The sequence below is a fragment of the Pelophylax lessonae genome, assembly GCF_965119305.1.
Source record: "Pelophylax lessonae genome assembly, chromosome: 9".
Taxonomy (NCBI): Eukaryota; Metazoa; Chordata; class Amphibia; order Anura; family Ranidae; genus Pelophylax; species Pelophylax lessonae.
The window spans coordinates 259,689,052-259,705,449 of NC_138776.1; the positions used below are offsets into that span (position 1 = coordinate 259,689,052).

The window sequence follows — 16,398 nt, forward strand, 5'->3', positions numbered from 1 at the left end:
TGAACTGGCACCAATACTAGGGGCTATTACTGTGTAAACTGGCACTAATACTAGGCTTTATTTCTGTGTAAATTGGCACCAATACTAGGTGATATTATTGTGTAAACTGGCACTATTACTAGGCTTTATTTCTGCGTAAACTGGCACCAATACTAATTGATATTACTGCGTAAACGGGCACCAATACTAAGGGTTATTATTGTGTAACCTCACACCAATACTAGTACCACACTCCTTCACATGGGTGGGGGCGGGATCTGGAGGCCCTCTTATTAAAGTTTTCCAGATTCCAATAAGTCCTCTGCCCGCAGACCCCCACAACCACCCAGGGTTGTGTTTCAACATGGAAACAAGGTGCTTTGGGGTGGGGGGGCCCAAATGCCCCCCCATGTTGATGGCATGTGGACTGGTATGATTCAGGAGGGGGGGATGCTTGCTCGTCCCCTCCCTTTCCTTAACATGCTTCAGGCTCAGATATGCACCATTTTTTTTTTTTTTTTACATTTTGGCGTGGGGTTTTCTTCCCAATCCATACCAGAACTGAAGGGCCTGGTATAGATTGGGAGAGAGACCCCAGGCCGTTTTTTACTGACTTTTTTTATTGCCAGCAATTATTGTTTTTAAATTCAGCTGTCAGCTAGGAACCCGGCTGATAGCTAATGCCTCATCGCTTCTCAGCCCACTCCTTAACAACTTGTTGAAAAGGAAAAACACACAAATCTTTTGTTTTTGGTACAGGTCCATTGCAGTCATTTACATACAAAATGCAATCTGCTGTGGGAAAAAAAATCCCTGACCCTTTCCAAAAATGCACTGGCTGAAAATCTTACAGATGTGAACGTGTACCATAGGAGACAATGTTAAATGGACTGTAGTATGTTTCTGCAAATTGAAAAGTGCACAAAAAATGCATAGGTGTAAACCTGGTGTCACAGAGGGAGAATATACCGGAACTCTGACAGAATGTGAGCCTTCTGTGGGTATAAATGGAGTCTTGACAAAGACCCGGGAAACCCCTTGCTTACTTGTGAGCAGTTTTTAGATGATAGATGCACAATGTATCCCCCTTGTAGAGTAATTCCCGGGTGCTCTGTGAATTTACATGGAAGGGATTAAATGGCCAAAATACAAGTAGTTATTGCAATTGGAGATGGGGGCAGGGTGGACCTTACTTCCCTTTTCTGCATGTTTGCAGGAAACCGATGACGAGTCAGCAGAAGAAACAGAGGAAGTATGGGCAGAGGACAGGCTAGATATAAGAGAGCAATATCACATATTGTGCGCGGATCACTCTGACGGGAACTGATGAAGGAGAAGCATAGAACGTTGTATAACGTACAATATCCAAGGTGAAAGGAGAAGGAAAGACAGAGCACACAACACTGGAACACACCAAGAGGGTAAGAAGACTCTTTTTCTGTTTGAACCCAAAATCCACCCCCCCCCCCCCCCCCCCCCCGTCATGTCCGTTCTCTTCCTCCATAGTCACTGTGGTGTCTTTATCTCCAACATCCACTACTACACACACCTAAAATACTAATATATCAGGGGATTATTTTTTTACATGTAGTCAGATACGTCCAGAGCCTCTGGTTTATAGACCGGATCCATCCTAAATATAGAACCATTTATCCAACTGTCCATCCAGAGCCTCTGTTTTATAGACCGGATACATCCTAAATATAGAACCATTTATCCAACTGTCCATCCAGAGCCTCTGGTTTATAGACCAGATACATTCTAAATATAGAACCATTTATCCAACTATCCATCCAGAGTCTCTGGTTTATAGACCGGATACATCCTAAATATAGAACCATTTATCCCACTGTCCATCCAGAGCCTCTGGTTTATAGACCGGATACATCCTAAATATAGAGCCATTTATCCAACTGTCCATCCAGAGCCTCTGGTTTATAGACTAAAGGCCCGTACACCCGATAAGAAAATCTGAAGGGAAATTTCGTCCGACGACCGATCTGCCGATTTTCGGATTGTTAGTACTTTTCGGCAGAAAAAATCCTGGTGTGCAGGCTATAAAATCTTTATCGTCCGTCAGCACAACATCCTATTTTTGTCTCATTAGTACAGTTTTCGACGGAAAAAAATCTTGAAAGCAAGACTAGGCATGCTCAGAGACGATAGAACACATACAAATCAATCCAACACATGACATAACTTCTGAGGTAGAATTCTATCGTACGGGAAAATTCGTATGAAAATAACCTCTTCACTTTCCACATCAGAGTAGCATGCCACAAAAAACGGACGACAGATCGTTCGATAATCTGATCGTGTGTACGGGGGTTTAGATACATGTATAGACTTGTTTTAACAGAGGCATGGACTCCAGAGAGAGAGATATCATTTTGCCCCTGTATGAATCATTAATAAGACCTCATCTGGAATATCCAGTTCAGTTTTGGGCACCAGTTCTTAAAAAGGATATCGGGGAACTGGAGAAAGTGCAGAGAAGGGCAACCAAACTGATAAGAGGCACGGAGGAGCTCAGCTATGAGGAAAGATTAGAGGAACTGAATTTATTCTCTCTTGAGAAGAGGAGATTAAGGGGGGATATGTTTAACATGTATATATACATAAGGGGGGATACTATCACCATGTATAAATACATAAGGGGTCCATATAGTGAACTTGGTGTTGAGTTGCTCACTTTAAAGTCAACACAGAGGACATTGGGGCACTCTTTACGTTTAGAGGAAAACGTATGTCGTCTCCAAATACAGAAAGGTTTCTTCACAGTAAGAGCTGTGAAAATGTGGAATAGACTCCCTCCAGAGGTGGTTCTGGCCAGCTCACTAGATTGCTTTAAAAAAAAACCTGGGTGTACATAATATAAATGGGTACTAATATTTATAGGTAAAGTTGATCCAGGGAATATCCGATTGCCTCTCGGGTGATCAGGAAAGATATTTTTCCCCTGCTGTAGCAAATTGGATCATGCTTTGCTGGGGTTTTTTCACTTTCCTTTGGATCAACTGCGGGTATAGGATTGTGTATATGGGATTGTATGGTTGAGTTTTCTTTACTGTTTTTTATTGGTTGAGCCAGATGGACTTGTGTATTTTTTCAACCTGACTAACTATGTAACATGTGTAGCACCCTCCTAGTCAGGTGCTAGATAGGAGATATAATTTTGGTGTTTCTTGCTTAACAGGAAAGCAGCAGGAAAACCATAGTTGCTTCATCTGCTTATTAGGGGTGCCTGATCTTTAGTTAGGCCTGCTCTCTGTGCTCAGTGTGTATTGATCTGGTCTGAGGGAGTGTCCCCACTGCATCCAATAGGGAGGCATGTTGGACAGTGGAGGAAACCTGGCCAATGATGCAAAAGCTTTTGTAACTGACCCAGTGGGTTAGCACCTGGAGAGGTGCATCATTGGATTGGAAATAAAAGCGGAGAGCACATGAGGCAGGGTGTCTTTGGCGGAAAGCAGAGTCCCAGGAGGAGGGTGACGGCTGTCTCTCCTTCTGCAATCTGAGGAAAGTGGTCACAGGCAGTCGGCCTAGTGCCAGGTGTGGAGCTGGGCCTTGAAGGTCCTGGAGAAGCTGACAGTGGAGCTGCAGGCAGAGCTACCTGGGAAAAACAGTGTCCGTGAGTACCAGGGGGCTTGTCAAGGGGTCTACCAAGGAAGGGGACTACTCCAGTGAGGTCAGTGGACAGAAGATCAGCTCACACAGTCAGTGAGTAAAGGGGGTGCCAAGTAGAACCCTGAAGAATATTCTACCAAGTAGTTTGCCTTTTAAATACTTCACTTCAGTGGCAGGGTGAAGCAGCGGCCTTGCCGCATTCAACATAGCTAGAAGTCCTCAAGTTTGTGCATAGTTTTACAAGTTGGAGCATCCCACTCATCCCTTCTCCCACCCCACCATAAAATAAAAACAACAAAAAACCAAATCCCCTGGACTGTTTACTGACTGAGCCAAGAACCTAAATTCTTAAGAATTCATAAGTTGTTGCTATTGGTAACCCAGGGGGAATCCGCTTTAAGCAGCTCCCAAGGGAAAAAGTGCTACACATGCTAGACAGGAAGAGAAAGAAAGAAGTCCTAACTCTTCCCCAGTCATTGCAACCCTAAAGTGAAAGATTTTGGTGTGAGATGTTATTTAAAGGGAATTTATGATGTCAGAACTCTGGAGGAACTCTGTGCAGACATTAATCATCCCAGTACAGTCCAGATAATTCTCAGTTTATCATCCGTCTACAGAGAGGAGAGTCCTGTATGGATCACATGACCACATCAATGAGGATGGAGACGAGGCCAAAATTACACGACTGAAAGGATATTGAACCTCACCCTGGAGATCATCTACCTGCTGACCGGAGAGGTGAGGAGGATTCTGGGAGGTCACATGACATCATTCTTATCTCTATTAACAAAACACAGACCTGACCAGAGAGGTGAGGAGGATTCTGGGAAGTCTGCAGTGATATTTGTTACTTTTTCTCTTTACACAGGATTATAAAGTAGTGAGAAAAATATCTGGTGAACCATTAACACCCAGCAAACGGCTTCATAGGACATCACCAATCACCGTGCCTCCACCTCACTGCCTGACAACAGAGGTAACCAGTGCCAAGAAGGTTCTAGAAGTCACCAACAAGATCATCGATCTGCTGACAGGAGAGGTGAGCGGTGCCGGGAATTCTGGGACATTATCCAGTAACAGACAAGGGATGTGTCTGGATGGTGACTGTATCATTGTGTGTGTCAGGTTCCTATAAGGTGTCAGGATGTCACTGTCTATTTCTCCATGGAGGAGTGGGAGTATTTAGAAGGACACAAGGATCTCTACAAGGACGTCATGATGGAGAATCAGCCGCCCCTCACATCACCGGGTAAGAGGAGACTTTATTGTAAAGGAGAGAGCAGTACGGAGGATCCACCTAGATCCCCCATCATCTGATAAACACATAGAAACAATGTATTCAGTCAGTGTGTGTGTTTCCTACAGATGAATCCAGTAATGGGAACCAACCAGAGAGATGTCCCCGTCCTCTGTATTCCCGGGATTCCACACAGGAAGGTCACACCATCCCTCACCATCATCAGGTAGATGGATCCAGTAATGGGAACCCACCAGAGAGATGTCCCCGTCCTCTGTATTCCCGGGATTCCACACAGGAAGGCCACACTATTTGTATATACAGTATCTCACAAAATTGAGTACACCCCTCACATTTTTGTAAATATTTTATTCTATCTTTTCATGTGACAACACTGAAGAAATGACACTTTGCTACAATGTAAAGTAGTGAGTGTACAGCTTGTATAACAGTGTAAATTAGCTGTCCCCTCAAAATAACTCAACACACAGCCATTAATGTCTAAACTGCTGGCAACAAACGTGAGTACACCCCTAAGTGAAAATATACAAATTGGGCCCAAAGTGTCAATCTTTTGTGTGGCCACCATTATTTTCCAGCACTGCCTTAACCCTCTTGGGCATGGAGTTCACCGGAGCTTCACAGATGGCCACTGGAGTCCTCTTCCCCTCCTCCATGATGACATCACCAAGCTGGTGGATGTTAGAGACCTTGCGCTCCTCCACCTTCCATTTGAGGATGCCCCACAGATACTCAATAGGGTTTAGGTCTGGAGACATGCTTGGCCAGTCAATCACCTTTACCCTCAGCTTCTTTAGCAAGGCAGTGGTCGTCTTGGAGGTGTTTGGGGTCGTTATCATGTTGGAATACTGCCCTGCGGCCCAGTCTCTGAAGGGAGGGGATCATGCTTTGCTTCAGTATGTCACAGTACATGGTGTCAGAATGTTTATACTGCTCTGATATAACAGTGTCTATCTATGCAAATAAGCAAAGATCTGTAAGTAGGAGATTCTGAACTTATTTCCATAAATCAACAAAATGCAAGATCGTTTTAAGTGACACTAAACTGAAGATAAGGATCATACAATTCTGTGAAAAAATATATATATTTATTGAATACTAAAGTGCAAGATAAAATGTCAAAATATAATTGGTGATAAACACAAAGTTAGAATAAAATACAATGAAACAAATCACACAGGTAATATGAGCATAAAATCAAAGAATTTTGTCTTAGAATAATAAAATGATCATAACCAAAGACTTTTAGAGGATGATTAATAGTTTACCAGGAAGACATAAAATATGGCACCCAACATGACAGATGTGACACGTGACTTTTCTCTCATCTAACAAATATTCAGTTCCTATGTTTTAAATAAAGTTGCATGGATCAACATTGTTGCACCACGCCTCAAAAAGTCCAGATTAGTTTTGGTAAAATATGTTTCTATTTAGTTAATCTACTATAAAGAATACATCACAACTGAACCAAATACTAAAGCCAAAATTGCTTGCAATTTCAAGAAAAGAAAATTAAACCAATCATACTGCAGTTAGAATGGTCTCAAATTCAAATCTTGATACTAACAGTTTCAATAATGGATCAGTTAGGTGCATCTAATTAACCACTTTACCACCGGAGCATTTTGCTGTCTTACGTCTGGGCCACTTTTTGCGATTCGGCGCTGTGCGACTTTAACTGACAATTGCGCGGTCATGCGACGCCGTACCCAAACGAAATTTACGTCCTTTTTTTCCCACAAACAGAGCTTTCTTTTGGTGGGGTTTGATTACCTGTGCGATTTTTACTTTTTGCGCTATAAACAAAAAAAGAGCGTTTATTTTGAAAAAATAACAATATTTTTAACATTTTTTTATATGAAATTCCCCCCCAAAAAAGATGTAAAAACCAATTTTTTTTTACATTTTTGGCCAATTTGTTTTCTGCTACCTATGTTTGGTAAAAAAAATCGCAATAAGCGTATTTTTTCATTGGTTTGCGCAAAAGTTATTGCGTTTACTAACTAAGGGAAAGATTTATGTCATTTTTGGTGTTTTTTTTTTAACGAGTAATGGCGGCGATCTGCGATTTTTTTTGCGGGACTGCGACATTGCGGCGGACAGATCGGATCCTTGACTGACATTTTTGACACTTTTGGGGGTACCAGTGACATTACTGCAGTAATCAGTGCTATAAATATGCACTGTTACTGTAAAAATGACACTGGCAGGGAAGGGGTTAACTTTATTGGAGAGGGAGGGGTTAATGTATGCCTGGTGCTTACTAACGTGTGGGGGGGGGAGGTGACTGAGTGAGCCAGGGACAGATCGGATGTCCAGCTATGCTGAACACTCCGATCTGTCACTCCCTGTCACTGAGGAGATCCGCCCGCTCTGTTTACACAGGCGGGCGGATCTCCAAACTGGATTCCCCGACGATCGGGGCAGAGCAGCGGCGATCGCCGCCGCTCCTCCCCTGGCCCGACTCCCGCTGTGAATGAAAACAGCGGGAGCGCGCCTCCGGCGGCGCGCGAGCGCCGCCTACAGGGGATGAGTCTGGCGACGTAGGTCTACGTCGTCAGACGATAACGAGCCACTTTGCCGCAGTAGTACTACGGTACTCAGCGGTAAAGTGGTTAAAGCAGATCAAACTGTCTGTAGTAAAAATAGGAATATACTTTACCAGCCAAATCTTATTATCTGAGATGTCACGCTGTCTTGGCTTACAGGGTCAAATGTCACCCTCAGTGTCTCAGAGCATCTGACTCCTCTTACGATCTCTCCAGTCCTCTGTTCCCCCCCCCCCCCCAGCTGACAAGAACTTTTATGCCCCCAGCAGTGTGGGTGGGGATCTCATTATCATATAAATTCCACGTCACTAGAAGGATCTGATTTCTATAATCAATGACTGCAATTAAAATGAAACAATCACTAGGGGCAGTATTGCATTACTCTTATATTCAGTATATAGAATATAACAATTAAACTTTGAACCTTATGTTGACAAAGAGCCTATAATCTCCTACCTTCTAGACTAGACTTCTGGCAAGGCCAAAAAAGTTTTATGATATTTTACCAATTACGAAAGTTTACTGAAATCTTTCTAACCTGCAGTGATGAGTCATCAAAATCAGTTAATGAAACAAAATATCATATTTAACGTTTTCCTACACATCTATGTATGTTATTCATATATATATACTTCATTGTTTTGGGGGTTGCTGGTGCCTCAAACCAGATAGGATGGGACTTTACGGGCAAGTGAATAGGTATACATAAGAAATTAAGGTATATAAATCAAGGAAAATAATGATAAATATAAAAAGTGGAATTTAATCCATAAATACCGATAGGATATACAACAAGCATTCAGTGAAAATTGTGCTTGGGACAGAGGCCCAAGTGTGAGGAAGAAAAAAGATGATTCAACAGAATCAGTGACAATGGTGCATCTGGTAACTTTAAACATGGATTTTTTTCTGTTTTCCCATGGATGTTGAAAAGGAAAGTAATTCCAGAAAATAATCCTAGATTGCTGACGCGTTTCGGCTCTATCATGGGCCTTTCTCAAAGCGTTCAGTCACTCAGTCTGTAGTCTATGAGAATAATATGAAATGTAAGGATTATTGGAAAAATCCTCTAAATATATCATGTACAATCTTAGTATTGATAATGCTTGAAAATTACATACATGGGTGTAGCCATTGTTCCTGCGCAGAAGCCCCTGTATCCGTTCACAATCACAGCGGGAATCGTGTACTGCAAGGCCTAGGGTTATATATATGATGTTTCTTTAACTGGAGTTAAACTGTACAATAAGGGATGACTTGAAAAGTAGCGTGACTATGTAAAAACACCATCCTTAAAGTTCAAGCACAATGAGATGTCTGCACCAATCCTGGGATAAACCTGACACCATAGTCACGCTACTTTTCAAGTCATCCCTTATTGTACAAACCCTATCCACAAAACCAACTATTATTACACTTTAGATCAAGAGCCCGGTGGAAAAAGAGGGGAATCTACCCGCAGGACCCCGGAGGCAAGCCCCTCCTACCAGTCTACTTAACTGTAAGTGGAGGAATATATATATATATATTTTGCATCACCTGTATGACCCATCTGAACTCCAGTTAAAGAAACATCATATATATAACCCTAGGCCTTGCAGTACACGATTCCCGCTGTGATTGTGAACGGATACAGGGGCTTCTGCGCAGGAACAATGGCTACACCCATGTATGTAATTTTTAAGCATTATCAATACTAAGATTGTACATGATATATTTAGAGGATTTTTCCAATAATCCTTACATTTCATATTATTCTCATAGACTACAGACTGAGTGACTGAACGCTTTGAGAAAGGCCCATGATAGAGCCGAAACGCGTTAGAAATCTAGGATTATTTTCTGGAATTACTTTCCTTTTCAACATCCATGGGAAAACAGAAAAAATCCATGTTTAAAGTCACCAGATGCACCATTGTCACTGATTCTGTTGAATCATCTTTTTTCTTCCTCACACTTGGGCCTCTGTCCCAAGCACAATTTTCACTGAATGATTGTTGTATATCCTATCGGTATTTATGGATTAAATACTATTCCACTTTTTATATTTATCATTATTTTCCTTGATTTATATACCTTAATTTCTTATGTATACCTATTCACTTGCCCGTAAAGTCCCATCCTATCTGGTTTGAGGCACCAGCAACCCCCAATACAAATACATGCAGGGACGGTGGCAGAACCTACTTAAGTATATGTGTTCAAAAGAAAATCCCCCCCACTCCTATATACTTCATTGTTAATATTCCTTTACATAGGATTATAACGTATCTGTAAATCTTATTTTTAAATGGATCTAAACACAGAAAATACTGACTTGTGTTTTATGGTCCCACACACAGATAAGATTACCTTGGTATAGCGTCTTAGACTCCGTTCACACTGGGGCGATCCGACTTGCCGGGGCTCTTGATGTGAAGGTGGAGGATAGCGGGTGGTGTGGAGCACTGAGAACATTTTTATTAAACTCTGGAAGAGAATTTTGCACACGAGAATAGAAGAGACATCGCTCTGTGCACTTTGTGGTTGCAGCGTTGGACACTTTCGCTTGGTTTCTATCCATATTTTTCTCCTCTAATTGCCCCCAAATCCATGCCAGAGCTCCTATAAATTATTTGGTGTTGGACCAACATATATGAGTCCTGAATGGAAGGTTATAACATTTCATGGTAAATTGTTTCTCCACAGGTGGACACAATGTCCGGAATACCTCTGAGGAACGTCTTATTTTATCTCCAGAAGATAATAACATTGTACAATATTCTCCAGGAGTAAATCCCGTTACTCCAAACACACATCCCGCACCTTACCAATTGGGGGGATCAATGGATCCCTCTAATCCTGAAGAATCTTCTGACGGATCACACACCAAGACTATAGGACCTCACAGTACAGATACTTCCATAGATCCATCTATTTCCCAGGAATCTTCTTTAAGCCATGAAGGAGTTCACACAGAAGAGAGATCATTGTCATGTTCAGTGTGTGGGAAATTGTTCACAAAAAAATGGGCACTTCTTATGCACAAGAAAAATCACACGGGTGAACGTCCCTATTCATGTTCAGAGTGCGGGAAATGTTTCATTCAAAAAGCACACCTTCTTTTACACCAGAGAATTCACACAGGTGAGCGTCCTCATTCATGTTCAGAGTGCGGGAAATGTTTCATTCAAAAAGGACAACTTCTTGTACACCAGAGAATTCACACAGGTGAGCGTCCTCATTCATGTTCAGAGTGCGGAAAAAGTTTCCCTCGGAAAGATGGCCTTGCTGTACACCAGAAAATTCACACGGGCGAACGCTCCTATTCATGTTCAGAGTGCGGGAAATCTTTCATTGGTAAAGGAGACCTTGTTAAACATCGGAGAATTCACACGGGTGAGCGTCCTTTTTCATGTTCACAGTGCGGGAAATCTTTCATTCATAAAGGAAACCTTGTTCAACACCAGAGAATTCACAAGGGTGAGCGCCCTTTTTCCTGTTCACAGTGCGGGAACTCATTCAGTCAAAAAGGATACCTTGTTAAACACCAGAAAATTCACACGGGTGAGCGCCCTTATTCATGTTCACAGTGCGGGAAATCTTTCATAGTTAAAGGAGAACTTGTTAAACATCAGAGAATTCACACGGGTGAGCGTCCCTATTCCTGTTCAGAGTGCGGGAAATCTTTCATTCATAAAGCATACCTTGTTCATCACCAGAGAATTCACACGGGTGAGCGACCCCATTCCTGTTCAGAGTGCGGGAAATCTTTTGTTCATAAAGAAAACCTTGTTCAACATCAGAGAATTCACACGGGTGAGCGTCCTCATTCATGTTCAGAGTGCGGGAAATCTTTCAGTAAAAAAGGAACCCTTCTTGAACACCAGAGAATTCACACGGGCGAGCGCCCCTATTCATGTTCAGAGTGTGGGAAATGTTTCAATTCAAAAGGACACCTTCTTGGACACCAGAGAATTCACACGGGCGAGCGCCCCTATTCATGTTCAGAGTGCGGGAAATCTTTCACACTTAAAACAAACCTTGTTCAACACCAGAAAATTCACACAGGCGAACGCCCTTATTCATGTTCAGAGTGCGAGAAATCTTTCATATCTAAAAGAGAAGTTGTTATACATCAGAAAATTCACACCGGTGAGCGTCCTTATTCATGTTCAGAGTGCGGGAAATCTTTTATTCATGCAGGATACTTTGTTGAACACCAAAAAATTCACACTGGTGAACGCCCCTATTCATGTTCAGAGTGCGGGAAATCTTTCAGTAGGAAAGGAAACCTTGTTGAACACCAGAGAATTCACACGGGTGAGCGCCCTTATTCATGTTCAGAGTGCGGGAAATCTTTCATTGATAAAACAATACTTGTTAAACATCAGAGAATTCACACGGGTGAGCGTCCCTATTCATGTTCGGAGTGCGGGAAATCTTTCATTCTCAAAGAAAACCTTATTCAACACCAGAGAATTCACACGGGTGAGCGTCCTTATTCATGTTCAGAGTGCGGGAAATGTTTCCGTAGAAAAGAATGCCTTCTTCTACACGAGAGAATTCACACAGGTGAGCGCCCTTATTCATGTTCAGAGTGCGGGAAATCTTTCATTCAAAAAGAACACCTTGTTCAACACCAGAGAATTCACACAGGCGAGCGTCCTTATTCATGTTCAGAGTGCGGGAAATGTTTCTGTCAAAAAATATCACTTGTTTCACACCAGAAGATTCACACAAAATAACCTTTTTCATGATGTCTTGGGGGCGGGGCAACAATATTCTGTTTCGGGTAGTCTTTTGGTTTTGGGGCCTCCTGGAATTGAATTATAGTAATATGACCCACTAAACATACAGTGCTGACTCGGTCCCGCACTCATACAGACCGCACCATACAACTAAACTGTGCTAATACATGGCCAGATATGACCATACATGGACAACACTTCCTATTGGTTCCTGTACATTATTGCTCTTTTGATGTTTCACGGAAGAAGCCGGCTTTTCATTGGTCCATCCAATAAATAAAACATTTTATAGTTTATGTTCTTTAGTTATGTAAGATTTGATGTAGATTGTAGCTTTGTTTATATTCTTTGTTAATCGCTTATTCTGATTTTCTAAAATTAAACAAGAACGCTCCGCACTTTCCAATACTCTGCTCTCAGATTCCTGCAATCACTATGGAGAATTTCATTATTGAAGACAGATAGAGATTTCTTTTGGTTGTATTTGTATTTTTTTATCATGTTTACTCTGTAAAGGGAAAAAAAAATGTTTCTTTCAGTTTCTGTTATAAAATTTTGCAAATAAATAATCTTTCTTCAAAATATATTCTGCTACATTTCTTTTATAAAATAAAAAAATAAAAATAAAAATCAGTGTGTATTATTTACTCTGTGTGAGAGTTTTAGAGTCTAAAAACTATGATATAGATTTCTGGAAATTGGCCAATCCTGAGGTTCTGACGGCCGATCTCATTTCCTGAGACGGTGAAAATGCCAGGACGGTACAAATACCCCCCAAATATCCTCTTTTTTGGAAAGGAGACAGTCCGAGGTATTTACTAAGAGGCATGGAGAGTTTTTTTAAAATTGTAAATTTTGGTCACAATTTTTTTTTTTAAAAATTAAGAAATTTAAAAAAAAATAAATCACAAGTTTTTTTGTTTCCATATAGTCCCCAGTGCTGTACAGCATTATCATATAACTGGTGTGGCGGTGATCAGGGACACAGACTGGTGATTTTTTTTTCATTTTATTACATTTTTTTTCTTCTTTTGTTTAATTTTTTTAACATATCGTGATCAAAGCAATGCAGTGTTACCATAGTAACAGTAACACTGTACTACTCTGGGGAAGTGATCACTATTTTTTTTTTTTTTTTACACATTATGATTGCTTATAGCAATGAATTTCATTGGTATAAGCAACCATATTTACCGATTGAAACAGATTAATTCAATGTATTTTGTTGTTATTAGAGGTGATTGGCCAAAGCTAATCACATGGCAAAGATGGGCTGTGATTGGCCCTGTCTATACCCTGTGATGACATTGGCCAATCACAGCTAGCAACACACTTGTATACAAGGGATGGCATGAAAAGAATCCATCCATTGTTTATAATTGTCATGTGTCAGAGTTTTTTGAGATTGTAAATTTTTCTCACAATTTCTTTTAAAAATTAAGAAATTAAAAAAAATTAATAATTCACAAGTTTTTTTTTTGTTTCCATATTGTCCCCAGTGCTGTACAGCATTATCATATAACTGGTGTGGTGGTGATCAGGGACACTAAATGGTGTTTTTTTCCATTTTATTACATTTTTCTTCTTTTTTTATTTTTATTTTTTACAATTTTTTACATCTTGTGATCAAAGCAATACAGTGTTACCATAGTAACGGTAACACTGTACTACTCTGAGGAAGTGATCACTATATTTTTTTTTTACACATTATGATTACTTATAGCAATGAATTTCATTGGTATAAGCAACCATGTTTACCGATTGAAACTGATTCATTCAGTGTCTTTTGTTATTAGCTGTGATTGGCCAAAGCTAATCACATGGCAACAATGGGCTGTGATTGGCCCTGTCTATACCCTGTGATTACATTGACCAATCACAACTAGCAACACATGCCAAGGGATGGCATGAAAAGAATCCATCCATTGTTTACAATTGTCATTTGATTTTCTGTGAGGAGAGGTGATTAGGGGGGTACTGTATGTACTTGGAGGGGGGATATGGGGGATATGTAGTAGGAGGGGGAATTGGGGGTGTATTTGCTTGGAGGAGGAATGGGGGGAGAGAGGATATGCACTAGGAAGGGGGATATACACTGTATACTATTAGGGCGGTTTAGGGGGGATGTGTATTAGGAGGGGGTTGGGGGGATATTTGCTTGGAGGAGGAATTGAGGGGATTTGTACTAGAAGTGGGGATGGGGGGTATGTATTAGGAGAGGTGATTGGGGGGATATGTACTACAAGGAGGAATGAGAAGGGATATGTTCTTAGGAGGGGGGACTGGGGGGAATATGTACTGGGAGGAAGATTAGGGGGATGTGTACTGGGAGGAGGAATAGGGGGATATGTATTTGGAGGGGGTTATTTTCTTGGGTGGAATATGTGCTAGTAGAGGGGATTGGGGGGGTATATGTGCTAGGATGGGGATTGGGAAGATGATATGCTCTAGGAGGAGGTATTGGGGGGGGGGGGGTTTCTAAGAGGGGAATGGGGGGAATAGGATTTGTGTTGGTAGGGGAATTGTAGGGGTAAGTGGATGGGTGCTAAGAGGGGTGATTTATTTTGAGTGGGGGGAGATTTGTGCTAGGAGGAGGGATTTGGACTGGGAGGAGGAGGAATTTTTACATTGTTTTGGTAGAACTTTGGCTTGCAGAGAGGATTTATATTTAGGAATGGGGGGGGGGGATATTTGCTTGGAGGAGGAATGGGGGGGGGGATAAGTAGTAGGAGACGGTTTGGGGAGATAGTTGCTTGGAGGAGGAATGGGGGGGAGGGGATATGCACTAGGAGGGGGGATTAGGGTGATATGTACTATTAGGGGAGATGGGGGGATATGTATTCGGAGGGCGTTGGGAGGGATATTTGCTTGGAGGAGAAACGGGGGGATATGTATTAGGAAGGGGTTTGGGGAGGGGGTATTTGCTTGGAGAAGGAATGGGGGGATATGTAGTAGGAGACGGTTTGGGGGATAGTTGCTTGGAGGAGGAATGGGGGGGAGGGGATATGCACTAGGAGGGGGGATTAGGGGGATATGTACTATTAGGGGAGATGGGGGGATATGTATTGGGAGGGCATTGGGAGGGATATTTGCTTGGAGGAGGAATGGGGGGATATGTATTAGGAAGGGGTTGGGGGAAGGGGTATTTGCTTGGAGGAGGAATGGAGGGATATGTAATAGGTGGGGGGAATGGGGGGTATATTCTATTAGGGGGGATTAGGGGGGGGATTTACTAGAAGGGTGGGTTGGGGTGGAAATTGAAGGAGGAATGGGAGGGCTATGTACTAGGTTGGGGGATTAGGGGGTATGTACTATTAGATGGGATTGTAGGGGGGGGGTAGTATGTACTAGGAGGGGGTATTGGGGGGCATATGTACTAGAAGGGGGGATTGATGGAGATCATTTCTTGAAGAAGGAAAGGGGGGATATGTCCTAGTAGAGGGAATTGGGGGGATGTGTACTAGGAGGGGATTGTGAAAGTCAAGGGGGTCAAACAATTTCTTGTTCTCCTATATTCTCTTTTGAACAAAATAATTTTCCTCAAGTCCACAGCTTGTAAAGTCAACACTGGCTAATGTTTTTTTTAAGCTGTGGTCATGATGACCTGCTGTAATAGAGCATATGATCAACCGCGACTCCATTTGGTGGTTTCCCCTCCATTTTAATGTTTCTGAGCTTTTGAAGAATGTATGTGTCTTATCTATACTTCTTGTTTTTAAGCTACAGTTTACTTAGGACCCCACCTTATAAGTAATTGTGGCTAAGAGAATTCTTAAGCCTCGTACACACGCGTCGAAAATTGGCAGGAAATTTTCGGCCGACGACCGATCTGCCGATTTTCGGCTTGTTAGTATGATGCTTCCGACAACCGACTCCGACTTTTCGGCCGAAAAAAATCTGGTGTGCAGGCTATAAAATTTTTGTCCGCCGTCAAAACACGGCCGATTTTCGTGCAGTCAGTACAGATTTCGACAGGGAAAAATCTAATGAGCAAGTCTGGGCATGCTCAGAACACAAAGAAAGCAAACCAACACATGACATCACTTTTGAAGTAGAATTTTGTCGGGCGAGAAAATTTGTGTGCAGTCTAGGCACATTCCAACCAACAAAACACAACTCTGGATAAAAGACGGACAATCGGTCGGCCGATAATCGTTGCGTGTGTACTAGGCTTTAGAAATAGTATCTTGTGTGCCTTAGCTTGCAAATTTGTACAACCCTTAACATACGTCATAGGTTTACTTGTTACTTG

At 41.8% G+C, this 16,398-nt stretch overlaps 2 protein-coding genes across 2 annotated transcripts in view; both read left to right on the forward strand.

Annotated features, from left to right (window-relative positions):
• The window catches only part of LOC309564412 (uncharacterized protein), a 1,531,146-nt gene that overhangs the window by 920,184 nt on the left and 594,564 nt on the right, over positions 1-16,398 (forward strand).
• On the forward strand, positions 1,203-12,143 carry LOC309563453 (uncharacterized protein; the record flags this gene model as incomplete). Its single annotated transcript, XM_082267846.1, has 6 exons — positions 1,203-1,231; positions 4,272-4,344; positions 4,475-4,645; positions 4,732-4,872; positions 8,839-8,917; positions 10,105-12,143. The coding sequence occupies 6 exons, from the start codon at positions 1,203-1,205 to the stop codon at positions 12,141-12,143; spliced, it is 2,532 nt and encodes an 843-aa protein (XP_082123972.1).